Consider the following 11,216-nt stretch of genomic DNA (forward strand, 5'->3'; position numbering starts at 1 on the left):
GATGAGGTCTATTGTATTGAGAGGACTATGCATGCGTACCCCACAATCCATGTAGCCTGTGGTTGGGTAGATGCGAGATCCTCTTTGTCGCCTTGGAGGCGAGCAAATGTAGGGACTTAGGTTAGATGCTTAAGAAGCGACTAGACTAAGATTTGCTTGGTGTTGATATAGACATATGCTGTTTGAGGAAGAGAAATCTACCATAGCATGTATTTCATACGTGTGCTTATTCGACCAAATAAGTAAGTGTATAAATGGTTCCCTTTTTTCTCACTATGTAAGTCCCATATTTTATAAAGTTTCCTTTATTTACCTTTGACTATATCATAAAATGGAGATTGTGACGTTTGCTGCTTTGGCGTGCTATCTATGGCCATAATTGATACGATCTAAAGAGGCATTCCTGGGAATCGGTTCGGCCAAAGTTACATGACATGAGGGCGAAAGGAAGACTATTTGATATTGTATCTTCGATGGTATTTGAAGATGTTGAATTATGGCGCTACACAGTAGCAGTGACTAAGGTTGTGAACACATTGAAATGATTTCGAGGTAGTCAAACATTGTTCTGAGTTTTTTTGAACTCAAGAAGATTTGAAAATGCTTGATCTAATGCGATCGAAAGTGTATAGGACATGGCAACACACTTTAGGGATGTTGCTATGCTTGTCTTCTCTGGGAAAGATTTGATATAATGCCCTCCCACCTTTCTTTTTGCACATGTGTTTGGTAGTCGCACAACCTATTTACTTGTATGAACAAAATTGAGAATGTTAGAGAGATGCAGGCCAGGGGCCATGCCCACTGTGTGCAAGTGAGAGATGTAAGATGGAGGGGCGCCCACATGAGCAAACCCCTCCTATGTCGTAACGGCATGTAATGCATGGCCTAATGGCCATGCGTTACATGCTTGGGAATAAAAGTGGCAACGACCACTTTATTGTAGGAATTAACGGCTGGCTAAAGGCCAGCTGTATGTGATGCACAAGGAGGGCTATATACAACCCCCCTCAGATGGTTCTCTGGCAATTCTAAAAAAAAAAAAAAAAAGTAGAGAATCTCTCTATTTTTTATTCTCTTGAGAAAGTATCTATGTTGTTGGTGTGTTGAGCGTTACTCTAATTTATTCTACGTAGTACATTTCACTACTAAGAGGAGACGCTTGAGGCTTACTGGATTATTTGACATGGCCAAGTTAGGCTTTGAAATGGCCGCAGCTACACCACAAGCCAGTGTCTTATAGTTTTAAGTTTTGACATGTTTGTCAAGGAAACAAATGGAGGCATGATTGACAATAGCACCTCAAAAGTCTCTTGTATTTGCTGTTCGTGTGCAAACATACATCAAATAGTTCCAGTTTAACAAGATAAGAAAGATGCAAAGAATCGCAAAGTTGTTGGCTCATACCATCAATATTCTATCAAATCTGGGATGGGCGAGAATATGAGGATCAGTTGGTAACAGATCTATGCATAGATAGTTATATAATTGAATTTGATATATGGATAGTGTGTGTAGATTTAATAGAATATGAGTGATTGTTTGCTCTAGGGCTAGGCTGGTCTGATTGAGTTCTTTTAAGATGGTGTTTGATATAAAACGATGAATTTTTAAGCTCCTTGGCAATACAATATATAGTGATTATTACCACATCACAGAAATATGGTAATAAAGTACGAATCTATCAAATTGTGTAAACCTTTTCAAGATTTTAGATTACACAGGACGGGTCACTGCCCATTGGATGGAGGATAATTTAGGTTTTGATTTACTGAATATAAATTGATGGGAGCATAATAGTATCAGCAGGCTATCAGCAACAGCAAAAATCCAAGACCCAGCAACAGCACAAGGCAGCAACACTGCAAATGAGAAATAAAGCAAACAAAGCAAAAGGAGATGACAATAATCAAAACAGAGAACGAAGATCATACAAACAAAAGAAAAACAGAGAGAAATAAAGGATGCAAAACAAACAAACAAACAAACGTACCATCCTTTCCAAAACCCTTCACCCCTAGTTTTAGTTTCAACGGGAGGCATGTGTTGGGGATACCCTGCTGCAGCGTCAGTACCTCTGGTTGGGTAACCAATTGGTGGAGGTGGTGCAACATAACAATTAGGAACTTGAACGTTGCCCTGATCTACTACTGCCTGTGGATGTCCATAGCTCGGCGGATATGCAGTCACAGGTGGGGGATATGCCTCTGCAATTTCAATATACATGAACCAAAATCAAAGATCAATGATCCAGAAGGTATAGTCTGAAATATCTTTAAGCTTTCCAAAGGAGGCAAAAGAGGAGGAATAAAGTAGCAGTTTTCTTTCAAAACTAGTTATAACGAAGGCTCTAGAATTTAATTACATATATGATCCTCTCAACATACTTCTTAAGATTATACTTGAGGCAATTTACTTACCAGGAGCTTGCTGCTGATCGTAGTGGCTCATGATTGATAAAATGATCAGATGCTTACGAAATGCGCGCGCGCGCGCGCGCGCGCGAGAGAGAGAGAGAGAGGGTCGGATGAGAGGTTGAGGAATTTTGAGTGGATTTATGAGTCTTGTAAAATGAATAAAAAGTCATGAACGAGCTTGTGGAGAATTTGAGGCTAATGTGGGGACGGCAACGAGGCGTTGGCCTTCGGAAATTTCAACATGGCTGCCGATAAATCGGATAAACAAATGTCATGTCTGACAAAGCCACGCGTAAAATGTTTGGTGCATGTTATGAAATGGTTCTGTTAGTGCCGAGGACCACACCTGCAAATAGACAACTGCCACTTGTCAACCGATGACGTCATATATATATCCCAATAAGAAAAACCAATGGACTTTCATGTATTTAAAGTTTTATACATCCGCACTATAATTAAGCAAAAGTTTTATAGAAATTTTGATCAACACTCCTTTGCTATGTATTATTTGGAGTTAAGAACATGTGTTTTCTATTTTAACCTATTGTGGTTTGGATTTTTAAGCAATAGCTTATTTTCTATTTTATTACTATTTTCGATTATTTTTAACCTAATTAAGAATTGCCACTTGTCAATTTTTTTTTTTTTTTAAGAAAAATTTACCTAAATCTTTTTTTTTTTTTTAAACGAGATGGCAAGGATGTCCGACGTCCTGTGATGTTTTTATGGCCTGACAACTAGGACAATAGGGAGTTCTGAAAGAAGATTACCGATCTTCTGGCATCTCTTGAAGAAGTGAAGACTTGGAGGAGCACTAGACTTACTCACTTTTCTGAAAGGCTTGTCGAGAACTCGTAAGAAAAACCCTTCCCTCCCTTCCCGTGCTAGTAGTTCTAGTGGCCTTTGACTCGTATACTACTATAGGCAGAGACTAGGGGAAGGGCAGAGCCTCACCTTGCAGTAGGAAGGTGTTCATAGCTAGGACGAGCATTCTTGTTAGGAAAGCCAGATCCACTTTTGGCAAAAAAATAAATAGGAGTTTTGTTGAATCCGAACTTATGGTAGATAATTGTTGGAGCTTCCTATCTGATAGAAAAGGATCCCATGATCATGAACCGATCTTACCTTGGATCCCAAGTCCCATGTGGCTAAGAATCTTATGTCAGAAGGACCAATGATGATGAAGTAGCAAGGCCTCGAAGAATGAAAAATTCTTGCATCTTCTTCCCTATACTTCTTCTCATTTTCTTTTGTTTGGGTTCAAAGATGTTCCTCGTTCTTGGTTTGCAAAATAAAGAAATTGAGCTTGCAGGATCATGGAATTTAGGCTTTCTCTACTAGTGCAAGAGGTCAAGGATTGCTTGATCAATTTGGAGGCACTTCCATCTCCGAGAAGTATATCTGACGAATTTCTTCCTAAAGTGCCATGCCCACCCCCTTCTTCATCAATGGGGCACCAGGTTCGGTATCTACTACAAAAGAGAGAACTTCCATGGGCCTTGCTCCATTAGTTCCAGGGAGAACACCCCCTATATATTCTCAGTTCATTTGTGGTAATCATTTGTTCCTTTGATTAATTAATATATCTTTTTTTTTTTTGAACCCTTATTGTCCTTGTGAGGGTTGCCCAAAGTTGTTTGTCCAAGAGGGAGCACCTCAATATATGATCGTGCATGGTAACTTGGAGTCCTATTACACCTAAGGCCAACTTCAATTCACTTTGGTGAGAAGAGCACAAGTAACCTCCCAAAATGCCGATATTGTACTTCCCAAGGTGTAGGAACTGCCATTCTAACACTTCTTGGGGGATTTCATCTACTTTGTATTAGGAATCGAAAGCACACCCCTAAGCTAGAAAGCGAGAGCAAGATTGACACCCATGTTCAGCCCTCCATTAACAGAACTGGTAAACCTTTCCATAGCAGTGACTTGGAAGAAAGCTACCTTGACCATTTTATGAAATTATAAATAATCTCAAGCTGAAGTACGGTAGGGGCAGAGGGAATTTCTGGTGGAGTGGTGCCCTGAGGAATTCCTGCCTGTACTCAAAGTGAATTGTCTAAGTGCTCTACCATCTTGGCTTTGTTTGGCACTCTTGTGATTCTTTGGTTTTATATTAATATATATATTTGGCCGGACCCTAGTTAGGGTTTTCTTTTTGGCCTTTTCTTCCAAGGAGGTGACAACGATCTTGAAACTTGATGAAGGTGGTGGTTCAAAGGCCCAGGGATGGATGTGGCTGCGTGAGTCGTGGATTCTTTGTTCCTTAAATCCTAGGTTGAACCTTTGTGATGTGAATGGTTGATCAATAGATTGTTTGGTCGACTCATAACTGATCTATTGATCACTCAACGGTAAGGCTAACCCTTAGAGCCTAAAAATAATACAAAGATATAGTGATCACGTAGGATCCTTTACATCGTCACAACGAAAAATATGGGGCATAAGACTGTATTCCATCTGGTAGCTAGGCCACAAGCTGTCTTTAAAGAATCTATCTAAGGGCGTAGATAGAAGGATGAAACAAACCAACTCACTTGCCCAGATCAGAATGATTGAAGAAAGAAAGAGAACGGTGACCCCTTCCGCGTTGGGGGCATCATCGGAGAACAATGTCGGGGACAAGGTGAGAGAACCTTTCATCCCAAGAGCTAATTAATTTTTTCAGACGCTCAGGAAGCGGGAATTCCATCTCTAGCTGGGGGCTTTAGTTCGAGGTTGATCGGTCCAATCTTGCAGTAGCTAGTTGCTCGGCCTTAGTCGTGGACTAATCTCACACTCCAATCAAACCCTTCGTCCTTCGATTGAAGGAGAGTAATGAGATAATTGCCAAGTGGAAGAATTTTGAAGAAATTTTTACTGATGATTTTTATTTAAGTATTTCTCATAGTTATTGATTTTGGTTAAAATGATTCACCTTCAGGTACACGGTGTGACAGTGTATATTTTCTTTAGTAGAAATATATATATATATGTATGAGAAATTCTACTTGAAAGCCTTACACCACACACTTCCACATAATCAATATGTGATTTATCTTTTTTGTCATTTTTAGCTTAGTACTTAAATATGTGTGTTTAAAAGAATTTCTTTTATATATATATATATATATATATATATATATTACCATCAATGCAATTAAAAGGGTGAAATAGCAATTTAACTTTCTATTTACAGCCAAATATACTAGGGGGGAAATCACTTTAAACCCATACAATAAGTCTTTCCGTGTGCCTAATTGTCTTTTAATTCAAGTAAAATTGCCAAATACAGAATTCATGAATAAAGAGTATATACCAAACCACGGCCTTTTACTTAAACACAAACTTTCGCTCACTTCGGCTTTTTAATGCAGTATTACTCAATCAAAGCAAGTTGAATTTTAACGAAAAGATGCAGGGACGTTGATCATTCAATTGGTAACTACCTAGACACTACTTAATGTGCATTTGGTGAAAGAGAGACAAATAGTCTCAAGCATAAGTCATGTGGAAGCTGGGAACTTCACACTACTGTTTATCAACCAGTTGCTATGTCAACATCATTTACTTGCTTACAATTGCTTGTTAGACCATCATCAAGTCATTACAGCAGAACTGTTTTTTACAAGATTTGTTGTTTAAAGATATGCCATTTCATTCGGAAAGATGACATCTATAAAAAATATTTTTGATATAGTGAGTACTTTGACTGACTCGTCATGCCCTATGTAACATCTGTTAGCATGTTCGGATCCTGATCCACTACAAAGATGGATTGCTTCTTTTATTTATTCGAGACATTTAGGAGTATAATTTTACAAAATGAATTGCACCCTTAGACTCTGTAGCAAAGATGCAGCCCACATTCCAATAGTTCTTTCCTTCTCCTTTTCACAAGTTAACCTCACTTCATGTATCATAATTTCAACCACCAAGTCAGCCCCTATACACCCCCACGCCACCTCTCATTTCCTCTCACACTTGCATAATTTTTCCTTGCTTTCCTAGAGAGAAACCGAGAGAGCTAGAGGAGAGAAAACATTTTTTGTAGCTCTTGCTTGCTTGTTCTACCCTTTGTAAGTTACTTCCCTTGGCTTAAATCTATTCTATTTTGTTAAGTTGTGAGTCTTGATTACTTGGGAGAGTATTGGTTGAATTTTCTTGAAAGTTTGATGGATAAATGATGGTGTTGATGATGAAATGGTTTAGTTTGGATGTTTGTTGTTGAACCGTGGAAGTTTTGTGCTTTTTTTATGAAATATTTGTGAATCTCGATTTTGTGTAAGTTATGATTTGATCTATAACACGTTAGGTTTTTATAAAATGGTTTTGCATGATCTATTAAGTGCTAGAAGCTGAATCCTCCAATTGAGTTTTTGTTCGGTGTAGTTTGTCATTTTAGCTGTAAGATCTTGATTTTATACCTTTGGTTTTTGTCAATATTGTTCTTGAATCTATGTATGGATTAAGTTGTATTTTTTAAAAGCTTTATGACTTAGGTCTTTGTTGGATTTGTAATAAACATGCAACACTATGTTTGTAAGCATGATTAGAGGATCCTGGGTTTGGTGTTTGTTTTAATGGATTATTTGCTATGGTATGTTGGATTTAATACTTGGATCAAGTTAGAACTTGAATGTGAGGTACATGGATGTATTGTTTCAAGATTTATTGCATGTAAATCAAGGATTTATCTATGATTCAAGTCAAAAGCATGCAAGTTTCAATTTCTTTGATTTCCTTGTAAACCAAGTTCCATTTGTTGAGTTTTGTAATTTTTCTTGTCAATCAAAGATGCTATCAACTACATATGAATGATGAACATGTTAGAAGTGAAATTTGTAGATTGAGTCCTTGGAGTGAAATGAAAGTATTAGACCAAAAACATCAGGATTAGGTTCAGTTTGACCTAATCTTGATGTTTTGTATTGTTCTTTGAAGTGGTGAGTTTAAGTTTTAGTAAAATGTGTGATTTAGTGTCTTGGCATGATTTTCGAACTAAGGATGAGATATTTGAGGGTTGTTATCTTCGATTAAGTATGTTAATGTGTTAACTGACCAAGTAGCAAGCAAAAACATGGTTCTTATAGTAGGTTTTAGTGGTTTTAGTTTTTGTAAATTCTAAGCCAATATTTGGATTTAATATAAAAGTTACATGAGTTATGTAAATTTTAGTGACTTTTGGGTTCCGTTTGCAATTTCCTTAAGTTTATGGGCTAATTTACAATTTTCCACAATTTAAGGAGTAAATTTGCAAATTTAGCCCAAAGTCACTAAGTTCCCTTTTATGAGGATTAAGTGAGAATCTCTAACCCTATAACTTATCTCACTTTAGCTTAATTTTTTTTTTTTTTAAAGAGTAAAGGCCACATGTTCAAGAGTGACCCCTTCCCAAATTTATTAATAATAAAAACCCTCACTTGTGGCGGAGGAATACCATGAAAACAAAACAAGCATATCGGAAAAAAATACATAACAAGCAATATGCCACAAAAACACCCAAAACTCCCCAAAATAAAACTAAAAATCAACAATGATATAAAAGCCCAACGACTTAAAGACCTCTCAGATAAGGTAATGACAATTTATCCGCGCGAAGCAATCCTTTCAAATACTTTGGAACTCTCAACAAAGAACGCCAAACATAAGTCAAACCTTGAGCTCCCATTTTTGCTAAATAATCCGCCGGTGCATTTCCTTCTCAATAAATATGAGTTATGCCATAATCTCCACCTTCAAACAAACCCATAACCTCCTCCCAAAAATCTTCTAAATACCACACACCACAGTGCTTCTTCTGAACCCAAGATACACAAACCAAAGAATCAGATTCAATATCCACATGACACAATCCCAAAGAACGGCAATATTTTAACCCAATTAATAATGCCTTCAACTCGGCAAGATTATTGGATCCCTCCCCAAGACAACATGAAAAAGAAAGCACCATATCACCCTTAAAATCCCGAATTACTCCTCCTGCACCTAAAATCCCCAAGTTACCAAGGCTACTTCCATCAATATTTAATTTGAATCTATCACATGAGGGCTTCACCCAATAAACTACTTTAACCGGCCTCAATTTGATTTGGCTAAGCGGAATGTTCAATTCTTTCAACCTCTCCTCATCAGCAAAAGCCATCTTTGTAAAACTAGACATGCTACTTAGCATTTTACTTAACCAGATACAAATAGACCTCCAAAGCACTTCCACCAAAAAACATTTGTCTTCCATCCTTGCCTTACATCTACGATGCCACAACTTCCAAATAATAAGTTAAGGAAGAAAACCCAAAATACAACCCACCTGGGACTTATTAGACGCACGTCGAAACCAAAGAAGCACCAACTCAAACCAACATTTATTTGGGTCGTAAGGGACACCCAAAATATTCGAAAACCTCTTCCAAATCCCAGCAGCAATGTCACCTTCAGCAAAGACATGATTCAAATCCTCATATCTTCCCTACAAACAGCAATTACATTTAGAAGTAATAGGAATACCAACTCTCCTCAATCTATCATCCACACTTAAACCATTATGAAAAGCCTTCCACATAAGAATGGAAATTTTTATTGGTATAGCTTCATGCCACACCCATTTAGCCCAAGGTACTGCTGGTGCCGTGACCCTCACACATTGCCAAGCACTTTTGGTGGAAAATAGTCCATTTTTATTATGAAGCCAAACCAATATATCTTGACCAGATTTATGAGCACCCAATAAGCTGCCAATCTCCTCCGCTTTTTGTACTCCCACTAGCCTCTCTAACAAGTCAAAATCCCAGCCATTAGCAACTTTTAAATCAGCCACCATCAGTCTTGGCACATCAATTACAGGATAAGAATTAGCAAGAGGGCCTTCACTCAACCATTTATCCCACCAAAACGAAATATTACCATCCCGCACCCTCCATTTGGAATTATCCAAAACCTCCGGGATATATTTTACCACCATCTTCCAAAACCTTGAGCCTTTTTTAGGATCTAATAAAGATACATGTTTATCCCCAATATATTTAGCCTGAAAAAATTTTGCCCACAGATCCTCCCCAGTCAAAACCTTCCAAGCAAATTTCATATAAAGAGAAGTTTGTACCTCATCAAATTCCCGAATCCCAATTCCCCCCTCATCAGTTGGCGACACATCAACTTCCAAGCAACCCATTTCTTCTTTTCCTTTCCATATTTTTCCCCCCAAAAAAATGAACTCAAAAGTTTATTCAGATTCTTCAATACTCCTTTTGGCAATTGAAGAATAGACATAATATGGATCGGCATACTTGCCAACACATGCTTCAACAAAATCAACTTTCCCCCAGCCGAAAGACATTTTAATTTCCATCCCCCAAGTTTCTTCCTCACCCGGTTAAAAATAGGCTCTAAATGTAACTTCATAAGATGCCCATTAATAATAGGTGCACCAAGATAAGTAAATGGAAAAATACCTTCACTAAATCCCGTGATATTAAGCACCTCCCTCTTCCTCCCTGCAGTAGCATTTTTTGCAAAGTAGATGGCTGATTTTTCTTTACTTACCCGCTGCCCAGACCAAGACTCATAAGTCTCAATAACCTTCATCAATTCTTTCAAAGAACGCTTTCTTCCATTAGTAAAAATCACTACATCATCAGCATAAAGAATGTGAGAAACAAGAGGCGCACCTCTTGGATGAGAAAAATTTTTAATATTGCCACATAAAAAATTTTCTTTAATAAGCGAGAGAGCACTTCTTCCATGATGATAAAAAGATATGGTGATAATGGATCACCCTGTCGCAATCCTCGACTTCCTTGAAAAAAACCTCGACTCGTACCATTCATCATAATCGAATACCAAGGCGAAGCAATGCAATTCCTGATCAAACCACTAACAGAGGAAGAAAAACCAAAGGCTGTCAAAACATGTAAAAGAAAATCCCATTCCACCCTATCATAAGCCTTAGCCATATCCAGTTTCAAAATAATATTACCACCCATCGCCTTTTTATTAAGCGATTGCACCATCTCCTGTGTAAGACTGATATTATCAAAGATACTCCTACCTGGAATAAACGCACATTACTCAGAAAAGATCAAAGAGGATAATAAAGGAGCAAGCCTCGCCACCAAAACCTTAGTGCAGATTTTGTAGAAGACGGAACATAAGCTAATAGGCCGAAACTTATCAAATCCGGTCGGCTGATCCATTTTTGGAATAAGAACTACAAAAGAAGCAGTGTAGAATCTGGGAAGAGGAATCCCTCGAAAAAGTTCTTGAACCGCCTCCACCACCTCCAAACTAACAATATCCCAACATGCTCTATAAAAACCCGACCCAAAACCATCAGGCCCTGGACTACTCTCAATAGGAATGCTGAACACTGCTCGTTTCACCTCCTCTTCTGTAGGAACCGAACATAGTCTTAGATTATCATCATCCGAAATCACAGTAGAAACATAATCACTCAGCTCCGGAAGTACTACTCGAGACGACTGCCCCAAGAATTCCCGAAAATAATGCATCGCACCATCATGAATTTCTTGCGGGGACTTTAGCGTTAAACCATTCGGGAGCCTCATCTCCGTAATCTTTCATTGCCTCCGTTTATTCAAGAGAGCATGAAAATAACGCGAATTTTGATCTCCATGACGCCACCAACGGACTTTCACACACTGGGCTAACCGCATTTCTTCACGATTATTCCAGGTCTCTAATTCCATTTTGGACGCCAGCAAATCACTTTCCACCTCTTCATCATAGTTCAGCTGCAAGCTCTCCTCCAGTCTCTCTAACCGATCCTCCAACTGTTTAATATGCCCCCATCCAAAAACAGTT

At 38.2% G+C, this 11,216-nt stretch overlaps 1 protein-coding gene across 1 annotated transcript; it reads right to left on the reverse strand.

Annotated features, from left to right (window-relative positions):
- Positions 1–1,607: 1,607 nt before the first annotated feature.
- LOC121268778 (cysteine-rich and transmembrane domain-containing protein WIH1-like) lies at positions 1,608–2,630 on the reverse strand. Its single transcript, XM_041173037.1, has 4 exons — positions 2,421–2,630; positions 1,994–2,207; positions 1,775–1,862; positions 1,608–1,734 (listed from the first exon to the last, which is right to left on the reverse strand). Exons 1-3 carry the CDS (start codon positions 2,449–2,451, stop codon positions 1,814–1,816), a joined length of 294 nt encoding a protein of 97 aa, XP_041028971.1. The 5' UTR covers positions 2,452–2,630; the 3' UTR covers positions 1,608–1,734; positions 1,775–1,813.
- Between the last annotated feature and the right edge of the window lie 8,586 nt (positions 2,631–11,216).

This window comes from Juglans microcarpa x Juglans regia, chromosome 6D (genome assembly GCF_004785595.1).
Source record: "Juglans microcarpa x Juglans regia isolate MS1-56 chromosome 6D, Jm3101_v1.0, whole genome shotgun sequence".
NCBI classification, from domain to species: Eukaryota; Viridiplantae; Streptophyta; class Magnoliopsida; order Fagales; family Juglandaceae; genus Juglans; species Juglans microcarpa x Juglans regia.